General features: G+C 45.2%; 1 protein-coding gene across 2 annotated transcripts in view; it reads right to left on the bottom strand.

Annotated features, from left to right (window-relative positions):
- FAM131A (family with sequence similarity 131 member A) overlaps positions 1-20,137 on the bottom strand; it is a 129,216-nt gene that overhangs the window by 44,352 nt on the left and 64,727 nt on the right. For both annotated transcript variants that reach the window (XM_075861907.1, XM_075861908.1), the window contains exon 2: positions 2,964-3,088. In XM_075861907.1, coding sequence (XP_075718022.1) covers positions 2,964-3,088 — 125 coding nt within the window. The remainder of the gene's footprint in view (positions 1-2,963; positions 3,089-20,137) is intronic.

Below are 20,137 nucleotides of genomic sequence, written 5' to 3'. Positions count from 1 at the left end.
GACACCCCCGATTGTAAGACGTATCGGGGGTTTCAGGGGGGTCGGCTAATATAAGCCGTACCCCGAAAGTAAGACATATGTCTTACTTTCGGGGAAACACGGGGGTATTGCCGCCTCCTGCCCACTTCCGCGCCGCCCCCCTCTCCATACGTCTCCATTAGCGGCAGGAGCACGGCTGTTATACACAGCCTGGCTCCTGCTGCAACTGCCGGAATCGAAGCGCGCGCCGATTCCGGCAGTTTAACCCATTAAATGCCGCTGTCAATAGTGACAGCGGCATTTAATGTGTTTGACAGAGGGGGAGCTCCCTCTGTCACCCGATCGGCGCCCCCGCAAACAAGTCGCGGGTCGCCGTCGGGTTTCCATGACAGCCGGGGGTCTAACAAAGACCCCCAGGTCTGCCTTCAGCATCTGCCTGTTAGGCGATGCCGGAGGCATGACCTAATAGGTTGCCTGTCAGTTTTACACTGACAGGCAATAATGCTTCGGTATACTAAGTATACCAAAGCATTATATATGCGATCGGCACATCGCATAGTGAAGTCCCCTGGTGGGACTAAAAAAAAAAATGTAAAACAGTTAAATAAAGTTTGTGAAAAAAAAAAAAAAAAAATTCGACAATTTTTTCCCAATATAAGACATACCCCGAAAGTAAGACATAGTGGGGCTTTTGGGGATAAAAAGAAAGTAAGACACTGTCTTACTTTCGGGGAAACACGGTATTATATTCAGGAATACAGTGTATAGTACTATTATATTCAGGAGTACAGTGTATAGTACTATTATATTCAGGAGTACAGTGTATAGTACTATTATATTCAGGAGCAGTGTATAGTACTATTATATTCAGGAGTACAGTGTATAGTACTATTATATTCAGGAGTGCAGTGTATAGTACTATTATATTCAGGAGTATAGTGTATAGTATTATTATATTCAGGAGTGTAGTGTATAGTACTATTATATTCAGGAGTACAGTGTATAGTACTATTATATTCAGGGGCACTTACAGTTGCATCGGTCACCCTGAGGCTAGCATGTTGGGAAAAAAAAGGTGGTTTACTTTATATAGTGTTGGGTGAATAAATTCACATTTGTTGCTGAGTGCTGCTTCCAGTCTCGTTTCTTGGATATATGCATGAGGAGCACGTCACTCCTTATTTTTGAAGCTAGCACCAACCGTTTTCTTGGCTATTTACACAGTGCTGCTCCTATCCCCTGTTCTACTGTATGTATGTATATATATATATATATATATATATATATATATATATATATATTATACTGGACTCAGCGGCATGGAATAGTGTTGTCAACTATGTTATTTCATCCTTTTTTTTTCTGTACGACATTGTATACCAGCCAGACAGAGGCCAAAAATACACTATTTTGGCTTCCGTCTGACAACAGAGCCCAATGGACACGTTTAGCCTGTACGTCAGGAGCTTTCTTGGCGTACATGTTAAACGTATGGCCAAAACATGATGTGATCAGAGCCCAAGCTGTTAGGACTGTGTCTGGTGACAATTTTGTTGTCTGTTTCCAATGGCTACCAGCAGAATGGTCTGTGCAGCTCTAAGCTATAATAATATAGGCTGTAACTCTAAATCAAACGAGATAAAAGTAATGCAATATATTTACAAAGTTACTCCGCTTATTATAAAAATATTGATGTATAATCTGTAAAATAGCCAGGCTATGGACACCTTTGACATGGAGAAAATTATTTTTATATACGTTAGTGCAACCTTTTTAACTCCAGGTAAACACTCAATCGGGATACCATTTTCATTCCTTTGTTTTCTGACCCCTTTATATGCAGTTTGCAATCGGCTCCTAGTTTCAAACTTCTCATGTTGGCGGTCCCAGTTATACATGCTGAAATAGAGTTGTGTGTGTCCAGGATGTTGCTGCCTTCACTCGCTTTCATGTATCAGCACGAGATTCCTCCATTCCTGTACCTGTTCTGAGGAACCTCTTCTCCCTTGTGCTGGCAGACACTGATGAGTGTGTAATACCCCACCATCTGCCATGGGTAATACAGAACTTGCGTGATCCCCCTGCAGATTGCTGTGTATTCTTTCCTCCCTATCTACACTCTGATACTGACTGATGAGTGTGAAGTGCTGGGTGCTATTTTCACAATGTGCCAGGTGTCTACTTCAGAAAACATATGGGTATTGAGATATAATATTATTTTTTTTATGTGTGTATGTAAAAAGGTGTGGAAATAGTTCCGTTAGCAAAAAAAAAAAGCTAATTATTTATGCTATGTAATAATCTAGGGCTGGACAAATCCCTGGGGAGGGGCAGGTTATCAATGTGCCTAGAAATTTGTCACTGGCACCTCAGCTTTTGGGATGTTTTCTATTAATGCCAATGATAGCACTTACTACCAGGCAACTAAAACAGAATCTGGCTCCTGAATTCATCTGACTGGCGCCTAACATGTAGGGAATCTTGTCCATCCCTGTTGTAATCCTTTTGATACACAGCCAGGCCTTTCTCCAGCTGCAGGGCTTTACTGCCGCATGAATATACCACAAGTTCAATTAAATACAAACATATTTTCAGTTATTACAGTCATGTAACTCTTGTTATAGCTATTACATATCTATGTAGACATGAACTAAATTATCCTGTTTGACTAAGTAGACTTTTCTATATGATAACGGCTTCTGAAATAGGATAAACAATTCGTAGACCGTATCTACTATCTACATCATGATGTTAATAAGGCACTTTAAACATGTCACTGCTGCTACAAAACATTACAGTATTATCAGTGAAGGCAAGAATCATGTGGAGGGGGTATTGTCACATGTAACATGGCAGTAACCCCTAGATGACTTAAGCATGCTTGCTCATGCAGAAAATAGCTGAGATTACAGGTGCTGAACTTGTCAGTGCATTATAACAGTGTGCAGAGGTCATGTCTCACAGCAAGGCAAACCATGTGTCACCTCTAGGTACTCCTGGCTCTCCGATGGGACTTGTAGATTAAACCTTCGTACAAGGTACGGCCTTTTCTGATGATAAAAAGCAGCACTGCACGTTCCCTCACGCCACTCCACCCGCAGAGCATCCACTGGATAGGAACACGTAGGAATTAGTGAGGAAAAGCAGACATAACAACAACCATTGGGCTGGTAGAAGCTCCCCAACCACAAGACCTGGTGCTGTTGGTACTGGCATGCAGTGATACGCAGTTTTGTGTGCTGCTTATATTGTGAATTGCAGGTGTACTATTTACAGGTAGCAAAGCAGGGTCTTTTGAAGAAGACAGGTAGAAGAATTAAAGAATATACATGCATAGATAATGTTTCATAGATAAATGCAGTCACTCCATGCAGCTTGTCGAACTAGTTTGCTGGTGACATCCATTGTATCTCTGTGAAAACTATACAGCGATAGCCCTACGTCTATGATGCATCCTGGATTTTTTTGATTTCCTGCACAACATTTCCCAAAATAACAATTTGGTATGACACAATTTTAGAAAAACGTGATTAGTAGGAAAGGGAAATATACAGAAGACAGAAAATTTCATCCCAAGATGCACATAGTAAATTCAACATAAGCAACTTAACAGATAAGTGCAATTGAGTACCATTATACAGCAGCATAAGATGTGCGTGTGATTGCAGCTGCTTTATAAACCGGATAAGGTCTATCCAGGACACAAAAAGGGGAATTACATACTCAACAGAATCTCCACTCATTGGGCTTCAGCTTAAGGAAAGAAGAATAAAAACGAATGCAAAGGAAAGCAACCAAATCACTTTAATTTTCTAACCTGCACTGGAAAACAGAAATGATAATTATGGCCTGTTCACATCAGTGTTCGCTTTCCGTCTGAGGTTTCCGTAGTGGAACCCCGCAACGGAAAGTCAAATGGAAACCCTAGCTTCCGTTTGCATCACCATTGATATCAATGGTGACGGAAACATTGCTAATGGTTTCCGTTTGTCACCGTTCCGGCAGGTTTCCGTTTTTCCGACAGAATCAATAGCACAGTCGATCAATGGTGATGCAAACGGAAGCTGTGGTTTCTGTTTGACTTTCCGTTGAGGGGTTCCACGACGGAAACCGCAGACGGAACCCCTGAATGGAAAGCTAACGCTGATGTGAACCGTCCCTTAGTTGCCAGTTTTCTTTGATACAAGTCCCACAGACTCTGTCTGATACTGTATTTCTGAATTATCTATAGTGCTTGTTGCGGAGAAGGCTCCTTTTCTGTTAATAGTACTTTCCTTAAATATTCGGAAAGGCAAAGGTGAATGAGTATATGCCAACGAATTCTTCTTTGTAAAGTGAAATCCTAGGTATTCTTGCCTGCAAAGCTTACTTCTTATAGAAACGTGCAGCCATGACAATATTATACACCTGCTATAGACAGGACAAGAAGGCAGTAACCGATTACTCCACAATGTCCTATGTTAGGGCCTGTTCACATCTGCGTTGGGCTTCCGTTGCAAATGGTTTCTGTTTTTTTTTTAGCGGAAACAATAGCGCAGTCGACTATGCTATTGTTTCCGCTACAAAAAAATGAAACCTTGAATGACGGAAACAAACGGAAACCATTTGCAATGGAAACATTAAGACCGCTCATTCAGTGTGTCATTTGCTGGTTCCACTTCTCCTCTTCCCCTTGATATCGGGGTTCCTCAGGGATCAGTCCTAGGTCCACTCCTCTTTTCTCTCTACACAGCTCCTATTGGACAAACCATCAGCAGATTTGGCTTCCAGTACCATCTCTACGCTGATGACACCCAATTATATACCTCTTCCCGTGACATCACCCCTGCTCTAATACAGAACACCAGTGATTGTCTGTCCGCTGTCTCTAACATCATGTCCTCTCTCTATCTGAAACTGAATCTTTCTAAAACTGAGCTCCTTGTGTTCCAACCATCTACTAACCTCCCTAAACCTGATGTCTCTATCTCTGTGTGTGGCACTATCATAACTCCTAAGCAGCACGCCCGCTGTCTCGGGGTTATTTTTGACTCAGATCTTTCCTTTACTCCTCACATACAATCACTTTCACGCTCCTGTCATTTTCACCTAAAAAACATCTCCAGAACCCGCTCTTTTCTTACGGAGGAAACTGCCAAAACTCTCATTGTTGCTCTGATTCACTCTCGTCTTGACTACTGTAACTCATTACTAGTCGGTCTTCCCCTCACTAAACTCTCCCCTCTCCAATCTATCCTCAATGCAGCAGCCAGGCTCATCTTTATGACCAAGCGCTACACCAACGCCTCTAATCTGTGCCAGTCACTGCACTGGTTGCCCATCCCCTTCCGAATAAAATTCAAACTTATTACTCTCACCCACAAAGCTCTCCACAGTGCTGCACCTCCTTACATCTCCTCCCTCATCTCTGTCTACCACCCTACTCGGGCTCTACGTTCTGCCAACGACCTTAGATTAAAATCCTCCATAATCCGAACCTCCCACTACCGTCTCCAGGATTTCTCTCGTGCTGCACCCGTCCTCTGGAATGTGCTACCCCAGACAATCAGATTAATTCCCAATATCCACAGTTTTAAACGTGCCCTGAAAACACATCTATTTAGACAGGCCTATAAAATTCCCTAATCTGACTCCTTTTCATGGCCCTCCATTTAGATTAGTCATCAGAATAAGATTCCCTCACACTCCTTCTCTTCATGTCCGTCATACACGGATAGTGGCTGGTGACCGGCTCATGCAGCTTTATGATACCACCGCATGTGTATAAAAATGGCCGGACCATTGTACAGAACAAACACTATTACACTTTGTGTCTCCCTTATGTCCTCATAGATTGTAAGCTCTTGCGAGCAGGGTCCTCACTCCCCAGGTTTGAATTGTAAATTAACTTTGTCACTATGTAATGTCTGATATTGTTTTCATGTTCCCTCTACATTGTAAAGTGCTGCGTAATATGTTGGCGCTATATAAATAAAGATTATTATTATTATTATTATTAGGTCTCAAGAAATAATCAGTTGCATGAAACCAAACACTTGTTTCGCTATACCTCTGCATTAAAAACAATGGTAGTAACTCACAGGCACCATCTTCGTCAAAATTTGAGCTCTTGCAATATACTAAGGCCTTATTCCCACGAACGTCTGTGTGACAGCCGACAACGGCCGTCACACGGACCTATATAATTCAACGTGGCCGTTCACACGCCTGTTGTTTCACCACGCTTCATGCATCCACGCTTCGCGCAACTCATGTCTATGTGGGATTCGTGATATTGCATCCTGCAGCGCACGGATGCACCTTGGACGTGATAAACGGACGTTTTTCACTTCCGAGATGCGCAACGCCCGTGTGAATGCGGCCTAAGGTGTGAGCCCAGAAATAACAGGAGAAACACGGCAGCTAAACAATACTTTTAAAGTATATTAATTCATTTTCACTCAGATTTTTAAAGGTAGATACCCAAGTTCACTTTATTCCAAAATCATTTTACAACTAGAGAAGTTCCATAGACAATAATAATGTATCAGCTGAGCAATTTATTAAGTCTGACTCAAATATTAAACTCCTTTTCAAATCTTGCTGCCAGTCAGAGACTATCATGTATTTTCCGGTTTAGCTGGGAGCGTCTGCTTACCTTCTGATATGATTAAATGGTCCAGTAAGTGGGTTAATATTACACCAGAGCAGGCTAGATGTATTTGATGACATTTTCAGCATTGATTTGGTTCGCCTTGTTTTTTCTGTTATTAAGTTAATTTTTTATTACTTCCATGCACTGGTCCCTTACATATTCTAATTATTAATAATAAAATACACATATCCCCAGGTACCTCAATTTTAGAGCTTTTTGTAATTACTGCAAAATAAACAGTGTTTTAGATGTAGAGCAAAGATTTGTTGAAAATCATTACATGACTGCAAGCCTTATTTGCCTCGCTGTGTGTGTGTGTGTGTGTGTGTGTGTGTATCACTTGCATCACAAAAAATAAAAAATAAAAGAGGTCAGGTCCTTACTAACAAATTTATTTTGCCATAAAGAACTGCACTGTTGTGTGCCTAAACTTTTTACAAAATAGGCTGATTTTAGAGTAAATTTACCGCTTTTATTTGTGGTTTGGCCACTGTGATTGATTGTTGTAAACTAGATTGTATAAAAACCCACTCACACAACATGGCAGAAATGCACACATTTTATTTATTTTTTTTAAACTACAGCACAGCATGCCTTAAATATAGCAATTGCTGCGGAAGTGCGGCATGTAAAAGCTGTCACCACTATGTGTTTTTTCGATAGGAACGTTACTAATTGAGCTACAATCTTAGTTGCTATTTACAGCTACTACCAATCTTGAGTCAATTAAATTATATAATTGTTTTAACAGCTACAGCATGTACATATGAGAAATGTATTATCATCGTCTTAAAATATCGCTGTCCATAATTCATACCCATATAAACAACTGGGACAAATAAGTCAAAGATCCCAAACCATGACCTGTACAGTTACAGCAGGGTTTAGACAACAAAAGGACCTCGAAGTTATTGTGAGTTATTTCATGTTGTTTTCTCTAATAATATCTATTGCTGCTTTCAAAATTCTGCTGGTAGCTCTTGGAAACAGACAGTGATTTTTAGCAGCAATTCACTGTCAGACATGTAACCTAACAGCTTAGCTCTAAGGCAAGGTTCACACGACCATGTTACGTCCGTAATGGACGGAACGTATTTCGGCCGGAAGTCCCGGAACTACTGTCCCGTACTGAAAACATGATTACAGTACGGGACAGTTGTCCTGCAGCGAGGCAGGGACTCCTAGCATCGTACATAACTATGATGCTAGGAGCCCGGCTCCCTGCACTGCGTTCGGTCCGGGACTTCCGGCCGAAATAAGTTCCGTCCATTACAGCCGTTTCATGGTCGTGTGAACCCAGCCTAACAGTGTAAGAGCTCCCACAATGCCCAGGTACCAGGAAACCAGCAGAATTCTGAATTTAGTTTTATATCAGAATAGAAAGGATAACTGTAAAGGATCTGCCAGGCACTACGTCTGTGGATACTCCCAGGATTAATCAATCGACACCTGAGGCCAGACCTCTTAGACTGACACCTGCTCCCACCAATCAGGGTGGCAGGCTCAGGAGTGGGAGAGCCTATCGCGGCCTGGTCAGTCGGAGTTAGCTCCGCCCCCTGTCCATTTATACCTGCCGTTTTCTCTTCCTCATTGCTTGTGATTCTTCCTGGTTTCCTGGCCCCACTGCTCCCTTGCTCCAGCCTGCTTCTGCCGTGCTTCAGCCTTGCTTCAGTTCCCGCTTATCCTGCTTCGCTCTGCCCCCGGCTTGCTTCCTGCTCCGTGCTCTGCGTTTGTATACTTCATTACATCCTGATCCTGACTGCTCGTTCACCACTCCGTTCCCTCACGGTGTTCCGTGGGCTACTGCCCCTTCCCTTGCTTGTTCCCTGTTTGTATCCCCTTGCACTTAGTCAGCGTAGGGACCGCCGCCAAGTTGTACCCCGTCGCCTAGGGCGGGTCGTTGCAAGTAAGCAGGGACAGGGCGGTGGGTAGATTAGGGCTCACTTGTTCCCTTCACCTCCTTCCGCCATTACATAATCACAAGCCCATACCTAGTCTACCATTTCTCCTATGCTGACGCTATCATGGACCCCCTTGAGACCCTGACCCAGCAGATGCAGGGCCTCTCCTTACAGGTCCAGGCCCTGGCTCAGAGGGTCAACCAGTCTGATGCTGCCATAGTAGTACCCCTCACCTCACCTCTAGAACCTGACCTCAAGTTACCTGACCGGTTCTCAGGGGGACCGTAAGACTTTTCTCTCCTTCCGGGAGAGTTGCAGACTTTACTTCCATCTAAAACCTCACTCCTCAGGTTCCGAGAACCAGCGGGTGGGAATCATTATATCCCGACTCCAGGAAGGGCCCCAAGAGTGGGCCTTCTCCTTGGCTCCTGACGCCCCTGAACTTTCCTCCGTTGATCGTTTTTTCTCTGCCCTTGGACTCATTTACGACGAGACTGACAGGACTGCCTTAGCCGAGAGTCAGCTGGTGACCTTACGTCAGGGTAGGAGACCTGTTGAGGAATACTGTTCTGATTTTAGAAAGTGGTGCGTAGCTTCTCGGTGGAACGACCCGGCCCTAAGGTGCCAGTTTAGGTTAGGATTATCTGACGCCCTGAAGGATCTGCTTGTTAGCTACCCCTCTTCTGACTCCCTAGACCAGGTTATGGCCCTAGCAGTACGACTTGACCGACGTCTCAGGGAACGTCAGCTTGAACGTTTCAGTGTTTTCCCCTCTGACTTCCCTGCGATCACCCCCGAGGTCCCGTCTCCTCGCTCTTCCACGGAAGACTCGGAGGTACCTATGCAACTTGGGGCCTCCATGTCCCCTCGACAACGTAGAGAGTTCCGCAGGAAGAATGGTCTCTGCTTCTATTGTGGGGATGACAAGCATCAACTGAACACCTGTCCCAGGCGCAAGAATAAGCAGCCGGAAAACTTCCGCGCCTAAGTGATCATCGGGGAGGTCACTTGGGCGCACAGGTATTTCCCGTTAATATGAAACGCAATAAAATTTTGCTTCCCTTTCAGGTCTCGTTTGCTGGCCGGTCTGCACTGGCAGTGCCTTCGTGGATTCTGGCTCATCTGCTAATATCATGTCTGTGGAATTTGCTATATCTCTAAAAATGCCTTTTATTGATTTGCCTTATCCTGTCCCGGTAGTGGGTATCGACTCCACTCCTCTTGCTAATGGTTATTTTACGCAGCATACTCCTGTTTTTGAACTCCTTGTTGGCTCCATGCATTTGGAGCAGTGCTCTGTACTGGTGATGCAGGGATTATCGTCCGATCTGGTATTAGGTCTTCCCTGGTTGCAGCTGCATAATCCCACATTTGATTGGAATACTGGGGATCTCACCAAATGGGGTAGTGAATGCCTGACGTTATGTCTTTCGGTTAACTCTATTTCTCCCCGTGAGGAGGTAAACACGCTACCTGAGTTTGTTCAGGACTTCGCTGATGTTTTTTCTAAGGAGGCCTCCGAGGTGTTGCCCCCTCATAGAGATTACGATTGCGCCATCGATTTGGTACCAGGTGCTAAGCTTCCTAAGGGTAGGATATTTAATCTTTCATGTCCAGAACGTGAAGCCATGAGGGAGTATATCCAAGAATGCCTGGCCAAGGGTTTCATTCGTCCCTCGACTTCTCCTGTAGGTGCTGGCTTCTTCTTCGTGGGGAAGAAGGATGGTGGTCTTAGGCCGTTCATTGACTATCGGAACTTGAATAAGGTCACAGTAAGGAACCAGTATCCCCTTCCTTTGATTCCGGATCTTTTTAATCAGGTTCAGGGGGCCCAATGGTTCTCTAAGTTCGATCTACGGGGGGCGTATAACCTTATCCGCATCAAAGAGGGGGATGAGTGGAAGACTGCGTTCAACACGCCCGAAGGTCATTTCGAATACCTGGTCATGCCCTTTGGGTTGTGTAATGCCCCTGCTGTCTTCCAGAATTTTATTAATGAAATTCTGAGAGAGTACATGGGAAATTTCCTTGTAGTGTACCTTGATGACATACTGGTGTTTTCCAAGGACTGGTCCTCCCACGTGGAGCATGTCAGGAAGGTCCTCCAGGTCCTCCGGGAAAATTATTTGTTTGCGAAAACCGAAAAATGTGTGTTTGGGGTACAGGAGATACCATTTTTGGGTCAAATCCTCACTCCTCATGAATTCCGCATGGACCCTGCCAAGGTCCAGGCTGTGGCGGAATGGGTCCAACCTGCCTCCCTGAAGGCGCTACAGTGTTTTTTGGGGTTCGCTAACTATTACAGGAGATTTATTGCCAACTTCTCGGTCGTCGCTAAGCCTCTTACGGACCTCACTCGCAAGGGTGCTGATGTCCTCCACTGGCCTCCTGAGGCCGTCCAGGCTTTTGAGACCCTCAAGAAGTGCTTTATCTCGGCCCCCGTGCTGGTTCAGCCCAACCAAAGGGAGCCATTTATTGTGGAGGTTGACGCGTCCGAGGTGGGAGTGGGGGCCGTCTTGTCCCAGGGTACCAGCTCCCTCACCCATCTCCGCCCCTGTGCTTACTTCTCTAGGAAGTTTTCGCCCACTGAGAGTAACTATGATATTGGCAACCGCAAACTTTTAGCCATTAAATGGGCTTTTGAAGAGTGGCGTCACTTCCTGGAGGGGGCCAGACACCAGGTAACGGTCCTTACTGACCACAAGAATCTGGTTTTCCTAGAATCTGCCCGGAGGCTTAATCCTAGACAAGCTCGATGGGCGCTATTCTTTACCAGATTTAACTTCTTGGTTACCTATAGGGCTGGGTCCAAAAATATTAAGGCTGATGCACTGTCACATAGTTTCATGGCCAATCCTCCTTCTGAGAAGGATCCTGCTTGTATTTTACCCCCTGGTATAATCGTTTCTGCCACTGATTCTGATTTAGCCTCTGACATTGCGGCTGATCAAGGTTCAGCTCCCGGGAACCTCCCTGGGGACAAGCTGTTTGTCCCCCTGCAATACCGGCTAAGGGTACTCAGGGAAAACCATGACTCCGCACTATCTGGTCATCCTGGCATCTTGGGTACCAAACACCTCATTACCAGGAACTATTGGTGGCCTGGGTTGCCTAAGGACGTTAGCGCTTACGTCGCCGCTTGTGAGGTTTGTGCTAGGTCCAAGACCTCTAGGTCCCGACCTGCGGGTTTACTACGTTCTTTGCCCATTCCCCAGAGACCTTGGACTCATATCTCCATGGATTTTATCACCGATTTGCCTCCATCTCAGGGCAAGTCGGTGGTGTGGGTGGTAGTAGACCACTTCAGCAAGATGTGCCACTTTGTGCCCCTTAAGAAACTACCTAACGCAAAGACGTTAGCTTCTTTGTTTGTTAAACACATTCTGCGTCTCCATGGGGCCCCAGTCAATATCGTTTCTGACAGAGGGGTACAATTTGTTTCCTTATTTTGGAGAGCTTTTTGTAAAAAGTTGGAGATTGATCTGTCCTTCTCCTCCGCCTTCCATCCCGAAACTAATGGCCAAACGGAAAGGACTAATCAATCCCTGGAACAATATTTAAGGTGTTTCATCTCTGACTGTCAATTTGATTGGGTCTCATTCCTTCCCCTCGCCGAATTTTCCCTGAATAACCGGGTCAGTAACTCGTCAGGGGTCTCCCCGTTTTTCTGTAATTTCGGGTTTAATCCACGGTTCTCCTCCGTTTCTCCTGGTTGTTCCAATAATCCCGAGGTAGAGGACGTTCATCGGGAACTGTGCACAGTCTGGGCCCAGGTTCAGAAGAACCTAGAGGCGTCCCAGAGCGTACAAAAGATTCAGGCTGATAGAAGACGTTCTGCTAACCCCCGGTTTGTCGTCGGGGATCTGGTGTGGTTGTCGTCTAGGAACTTGCGCCTTAAGGTCCCGTCCAGGAAGTTTGCTCCCCGATTTATTGGGCCTTATAAGGTCATTGAAGTCCTCAACCCTGTATCCTTCCGTCTGGAGCTGCCCCCATCCTTTCGCATACACGACGTCTTTCATGCCTCCCTCCTTAAACGCTGCTCCCCGTCCTGGTCCCCCTCGAGGAAACCTCCTGTTCCCGTTCTCACCCCTGAGGGGCTCCCTCCAGTACCTGGTCCATTGGAGAGGATACGGGCCGGAGGAGAGGACTTGGGTACCTGCTCGAGATGTTCACGCTGGGGTATTGGTCAGGAGGTTCCACCTTCTCTTCCCCACTAAACCGGGTCCTCTTAGTAAGGGTCCGGTGGCCCCTCATAAAAGGGGGAGTACTGTAAAGGATCTGCCAGGCACTACGTCTGTGGATACTCCCATGATTAATCAATCGACACCTGAGGCCAGACCTCTTAGACTGACACCTGCTCCCACCAATCAGGGTGGCAGGCTCAGGAGTGGGAGAGCCTATCGCGGCCTGGTCAGTCGGAGTTAGCTCCGCCCCCTGTCCATTTATACCTGCCATTTTCTCTTCCTCATTGCTTGTGATTCTTCCTGGCCCCACTGCTCCCTTGCTCCAGCCTGCTTCTGCCGTGCTTCAGCCTTGCTTCAGTTCCCGCTTATCCTGCTTCGCTCTGCCCCCGGCTTGCTTCCTGCTCCGTGCTCTGCGTTTGTATACTTCATTACATCCTGATCCTGACTGCTCGTTCACCACTCCGTTCCCTCACGGTGTTCCGTGGGCTACTGCCCCTTCCCTTGCTTGTTCCCTGTTTGTATCCCCTTGCACTTAGTCAGCGTAGGGACCGCCGCCAAGTTGTACCCCGTCGCCTAGGGCGGGTCGTTGCAAGTAGGCAGGGACAGGGCGGTGGGTAGATTAGGGCTCACTTGTTCCCTTCACCTCCTTCCGCCATTACAATAACATACAAAAAGAAAGCAAATTATTAAAGAAAAGTACCGTATTTTTCGGACTACAAGACGCACCCAGCTTTTAGACAACAGAAAATAGGAAAACAATAAATTTGTTTGGCGAAATTAATAATTAATTATTTCGTTTGGCGAAATAATGATTGATACATATACATCAACTGGTCTATTGAATATCTATACTATGTCGTTTTTGTACACGTTTTATTATTTTGTAACAAGTTGATTGATGTCAGTTGAACAAATGTATAACTCACCTGGGAGACATTGATCACGATTTTCACAGGTAGATACAAAAAGTCACGTGATACATTTTAGCCTATTTAAGATTATGCTTTTAGATATGATGTTAGGCTTGAAAAAGACCTTTCACTCACTATGGGTCGAAACGTTGCCTGTTTGCCGCAAGATGTTTTGACAATAAAACCTTTTTGAAGTTTCGGAGACGTGTGCTGTTGTCCTACTACTTCTCCTGGAACATCCTGTGGATAGGTCATAAATGTCCTTCATGGAAAAACCCCTATAAATGCCGCAGTCGCTATTGACCGCGGCATTTAACTAGTTAAAGGGGTTTGCCATAAAACACAGGATAGGGGCTACATGTGGGATCGTTGGGGGTCTGACCACTGGGTCCCCCAGCGAAAAGGAGAACAGGGGACTGAAAGTCACCCAGAAAGCTACATGAGAAGCTTGGACTTCCGGGTTCTGTATCCGGCTTATTTGTTCGGCACCTCAATAGAAATCCACGGAGAGCCACTCACGCATGCGCATAGGGATCCTATTTATCTCTATGGAGCTGCTGGACTCAAAACGCGGAAGTCAAAGCTTCTCATGCGCTCTTGGTGACTTTTCAGTTCCCGTTCTCTTTATCGCTAGGGGTCGGACCCCCAGCGATCACACATGTATCCCCTATCATGTGGATAAGGGATACATGTGGTCTACGCCACAACCTCTTTAAACGGCCAGGAACAGCGTAATTGCTGTTCCTGGTCGTCAGGGCAGTGTGTCAGCTGTAAAACACAGCTGACACCTGCAGTGTATGGAGCGGGCTCAGCACGTGAGCCCGCTCCATACATAATCACCCTCCCGCTCCATGATGTGCCGGCACGTCATGAGTCGGGAAGGGGTTAAGTAATAAAGCGGTCAGGGAGCCCGGCACAGCCGGGTCCCTTGACTGTGGACTAGAAGATGCAGGGACTTTTTAGCAAGATTTATTCTTGCTAAAAACAGCGTCTTATAGTCCAAAAAATACGTTATTTACATTTACCATCTTGAAAAATTGGTTGTAAAATGGCTAGAAGAATGAGTTCCTATGTATATATCAATAGCAGAACAGAGGATTTCCCTCAGTATTAAAGAAAACAGATCTTACTTTCACTTCAGCAGAGTGAAAATCTGGTGAGATTTCCTTTTTCTCTGGGAGATGCCAACTGTGAGGGGAGCTAATTCTATACAACAGCGTAATGGCATAGTGGCGCCTTGTGTTCAGATCTGCCCAGGAGTACGGGTGAGCCAATTAACCTCCATGCACTGTTCCCTGTTTCACCGTTTTGTCGATTTGCTGGTTCATAGAATACAATGGAAGAATTGATTGCCCTGGTGAATTAATTCCTCAAAGCATTTTAATGGGTGACAAATCAGCAAATTGAAAATAGGGCAAGAAATGTCCTCACCTACAGCAAGGAGCCTGAACTTCAGACAGAATATTGTTATTTTATCAGCCATGTAAAAAGATTTCACTGTATATAATGCAGCTTAGCTAGGAAAGGGGTATACAGCTGCTTGTAAATGGTTAATCTGCTAGAGGAGGAAGATTCAACTGCTTGTTAGGCCTCATGCCCACTTCAGTTATTTTCTTCAGTGTGCTATCCGTTTTTTTAACGCATAGCACACTGACACATTAATTTCTATTGGGCCATGCACACTTCCGTGGTTTTAACGGAACCGTGTGGCCTTTCCAAAAAAAATAGGACAGGTCCTACTACTGTCCATTTTTGATGGAACAGACTCAGCCATTTCATTCATTTGGTCCGTTGAAACAATGAACTGCACACAGAAGACATTCGTGCAATGTGTGCATGAGGCCTAAAAGGTTAGTCTGCTAGAGGAGGGCAGAGCTGCTTGTAAAGGGTTAATCTGAGTCTCTCACTACATACACAGAGCCAGCAGCAGTCACTGAGGAGAAAACTGTGACAGGATTTATCGGAGGCCCCATTTACCTCATGTTTTTGCCTTATGTTTAGCGTGTACCTCCAGGTGTACACTTTAGACTTGTCATTAGGGCTTCGTTAACCCAACGGAGGTCAAAACATTGCTCTCTAGGTCATCGTGGACGGCACAATTTTCACATCCATAGCTTTCAAGATGGCGGCAGTCGGGTAATTTAGCCACATAACCGCACTCTTGGCTCCCTGCTCTTTTATGAAAGCGCTAAATGCTTTTAGCGCATACAGAGGTACAGAAAAGTCTGCTGCCTGTATCTGCGCGCGCTGAATGTGTTCAGCTATGGTTCAGTGCTGGCCCAGAAGAGCAGGCAGCCGGGGAGGCAGTCATGTGGTCCAAATCACTTGAAAACCGCCATCTTGAAAACTATGGATAAGATAATTGTATGGTCCACTATTTAATAAGATGTTCCAGGGAAAGCAGAGGGGGACTAAAATGAAGCCATGGGGTAAATAATAGTGGTATGTACAGTTGCCTGTGTCAGAACACAGCAACTTATGGCATTTTAAAAATGTAAAAATCAGGCACACTCACTAATACTGGTGAAGAGCTCAGAAGCCAGTATGTAGGTACAGTGCAGTAAGCGCCGTATTCCACAAAGTAAGGCCCCATGCGTAAAAAAAACTCTGTAACTGCAGACCGCAATACGGTCTGCAATTACGGACACGCCTGGTTCTATTAGCCACAGACACCTTTCCGTATCGCTACGGAAGGGTGTCCGTGCCGTAGAACTGTGCCGTGAATTATGGAGCATGTCCTACTTTTCATTTTTTATGGACGAGGCTCCCATACTGTGTATGGGAGCACGGGCCGAAAATGCGGCCTGCGGCCGGCCATGCTCACGATCGCAAGTCCATGATTACGGGCACGGCCGTGTGCATGAGGCCTTATTGAAGACTGTGGGCAGAGAAGAGATGTTTTCACAATGATGTACAACACTTGCGCACCAGGGTTTGGAAACAGGATTATAGAAGCATTTAACCAATATCTTCTTATTTACAGTGATATTCATATTACAGTCTGCACCTTAAAAATACACTTCAAATATACACAATATGGACAAAAGTATTGTGACACACTTCTAAATTATTAAATTCAGGGGTTTCATTCAGTCCCATTACAGGTGTATAAAATCCAGCACCTCGCCATGCAGTCTGTCTTTATATACATTTGTGAAAGAATGGGTCATTGTAAAGAGCTCGCTGAATTTGAGCATTGTTCACTTTATAAAATGTCTTCCCTCCTAGATGGTTTTATTGCAAAGTGGAAGCGTTAAGGAAACACAGCAGCTCAGCCCCGGAGTGGAAGACCACATAAAGTTACAGAGCGGGATCGCCAAGTGCTGAGGGACCTAGTGTATAAAAGTCACCAACGCTCTGCTGACTCAACTGCAGAATTCCAAACCTCCTCTGGCATCAAGATCTTCACAAAACTCTGAGCCAGGAGCTTCATGGCATGGGATTCCATAGCCGAGCAGCTGCAAGCAAGCATGCCAAGCACCGGATGGAGTGGTGTAAAGCACGCCCCCACTGGACTCTGGAGCAGTGGGAAAGTGTTCTGTGGAGTTAAGAATCACACTTCTCTATCTGACAGTCTGATAGATGAGTTTGGGCTTGGCAAATGCCAGGAGAACGTTTACATGCCTGACTGCAAGGTGCCAACTGTAAAGTTTGGTGGAGAGATAATGCTTTGGGGATGTTTTGGAGGGGTTGGATTAGGTCCCTTAGCTCCAGTGAAGGGAAATCTTAATGCTTCAGCATACCAAAACATTTTGGAAAATTGTATGCTTCCAACTTTTTGGGAACAGTTTGGGGAAGACCCTTTTATGTTCCAGCATGACTGTGCCCCAGTGCACAAAGGAAGCTCCATAAAGGCATGGTTGGGTGAGTTTGGTGTGGAAGAACATGACTGGCCCGCACAGAACCTTGACCGTAACCCCATCTGACCCCTTTGGGGTGGAGTAGAACGGAGATTGCAAGCCAGGCCTTCTCGTCTAACATCAGTGTCTGAGCTCAAAAATGCTCCTCTGGAAAAAATTGAAAAAACAAATCCCACAGACACACTCCAAAATCTGTTACAAAGCCTTTCCAGAAGAGAGGAAGCTAAGGTTTAGCTGCAAAGGGGTGACCAACTCCGCATTAATGCCGGTGGATTTAGAATGGGATGTTATGAAAATCCCCTATCGGTGTTATGTGTAGGTGTCCCAATACTTTATCCATAAAGTGTATGTACAATAAAGCCTATAAAGTAAACTAAAAAATGCATGGCTTCACACACATAGCTTAGAAAATAAATAATGTAAACGTGAATAAAAAAATATTTTAAAACTTAAAACCCAGTTGTACAAATAAATATAGGCTGACCAATACGCCATAAAATTAGTTTAAATACAAGCTGTGAAACCATAATGCCACAGTGACAATCAGATAAGCACTTAGCCTGTTCTGCTCACTAACTGTACAAATTATGATAAAAATAGCCACGCACTAACAATACCACGTATCTATTACATTTAAATGGGGTTTTCCATTTTAAACAGTGTTATACCCAAACTCCTCTATACTATACCTGTACGGATTTTTAAGTTAAACAAGTCGCGTATCAGTATTGAAGATTTGCCAAAATATTTAGATTTTTGTACTCATGTGTATAGGCCCTTGCCACTAGGAGGCTGATAGTAGGTAGGAAAAGTCTTGGCTCCGCTCAGTCAAGCCATATTCTTCCCACAGACACTGGCTAAATCAGTTTGTGCAGGAGAAGACAAAAAAAGAAGAAGACAAAATAACAACATGTCCATGGTCCCGGGAGGAAAAAAAAAAAAGACTGAACAAATAGCCAGAACAATAGTTCCTGGGCACTGGATAATAGCAAAAAAGGCAGGACACAGCTAAGGAAGCGAAATAAATCGAACTGGTAAAACTTTTTTAAGGTGTGCACTGATTCCCAGGTAGCAGCCTTGCAGACCTGAGGGACTGTAGCTTGATAGCTGAACGTCCAAGAGGCTCCAACAGCCCTTGTAGAATGGGTAGTGACCCAAAAGGAATTAACTTTACACTTTGACCGATAGGCTACCGACATCACAGACCAGATTCAACAAGCAATGATGGTACTGTACGCTGCCAATCTCTTGCACAGCTATATAGGAAGAACAAAAAGAGAATCGGAGCCCCAAATGACTATGTCACGGACTGCTCTTACCACATCAAAACAGTGCAGAGCCCACTACCTTGGATAAGATGAGGAGGGTCAGAAGGGAGGTAGCACTCTCTCTTCATCTACAGTATGTGGAAGGCAGAGACCACTTTCGAAAGAAAAAACAGGACACAAACACCACCTTATCCCTGTGAACGACCAGAAAAGGAGATTTGCAGGTAGAGCAGCTAGTTCCGAAACCCGCCTGATGGAGGTAACAGCCACCACGAAAGCAACTTTACAGGAAAAGAAATTAAACGAAATGTCCCTCATGGGATCTCGAAAAGGAGCTCCTCGAGGAGACCAAAGACCAAATTAAGATCCCAAGGCTCAGTAGGATGTCTGAAGAGAGGAACCACATCAGCCACTCCTTGTAAAAAAGTTTTACCCGATTCAGTTTATAATGGAATCCACTACAGTGACCCGCTCGTCGTGGTGCCCGTAGTTTTGATAGAAAAAAATAGCAGCGCATGCAGTGCTATTCCTCATGTCAAATCGGACGGAATTCGTGATGGGGCTTCTGACTCAAATGTGAACAGTGTTTCGCCATTTTCAAAATAGAAAAGTAGTGAAGGATTCCGCTTCAGAAGTCTGTGACGTCACTGTGCATATGACGTCACTGTGTCCATATATGGACACAGTGAAGTCACGGACTTCTCCTGGAGTGGAATCCCCAATCCCCGGCCACAGCGTTGCCGAAGCTATGGCCGGGAATTGGGGATTCCGCTCTTACAGGGAGCAAAAAATACCCCCCTCCTCCTCCTCACATGAACTTCGCACTGTGGGGAGGAGGAGGAGAGAGCGAGCGACGGAAGACATGGCCGTCACTTGGAGCACATTCAAGTGATGGCCGTGTATTACCCGGCCCCATAGACTCTATCGGAGCCAGGCTGCCGGGTGAACGACCGAAAATAGGGCATGTCCCATTTTTTGACGGCCGGGTTTCCCGGGCCATCAAAAAATCAGTCATGTGAATAGCCACATTAGGGGTCTATTGGTCTATTGTTCCTACTGCGGCCGTGTGACGGCCATTTTATGAACGGCCGTCACACGGCCGGGAAACCCTGTCGTGTGAATAAGGTCTAACACATTTATTACATTTTCTAAACACAAGGAAAAAAACGGTTTTGATCCTAAGGGCATAGCCAGACGTGGCGTATTTCTGCAGACACTGTCCGCATCAATGCCGCACATAATATGCGTTGCAGATTCTGTTGCGGCTTTGCCTAAAATGTGCAGTAAATTGATGTGGATTAGCCGTTGCATATTCAGGTGAAGAGTACTTCCTGCTGTCTTTTAAAACATTCCATCTCAGTCTGGCTTTAGGCCTCGAAACACATAGGTCCAGCCAGAAT

Source organism: Rhinoderma darwinii, chromosome 4, assembly GCF_050947455.1.
Source record: "Rhinoderma darwinii isolate aRhiDar2 chromosome 4, aRhiDar2.hap1, whole genome shotgun sequence".
Classification (NCBI taxonomy): Eukaryota; Metazoa; Chordata; class Amphibia; order Anura; family Rhinodermatidae; genus Rhinoderma; species Rhinoderma darwinii.
This window is presented reverse-complemented; position numbering and strand designations above follow the sequence as displayed.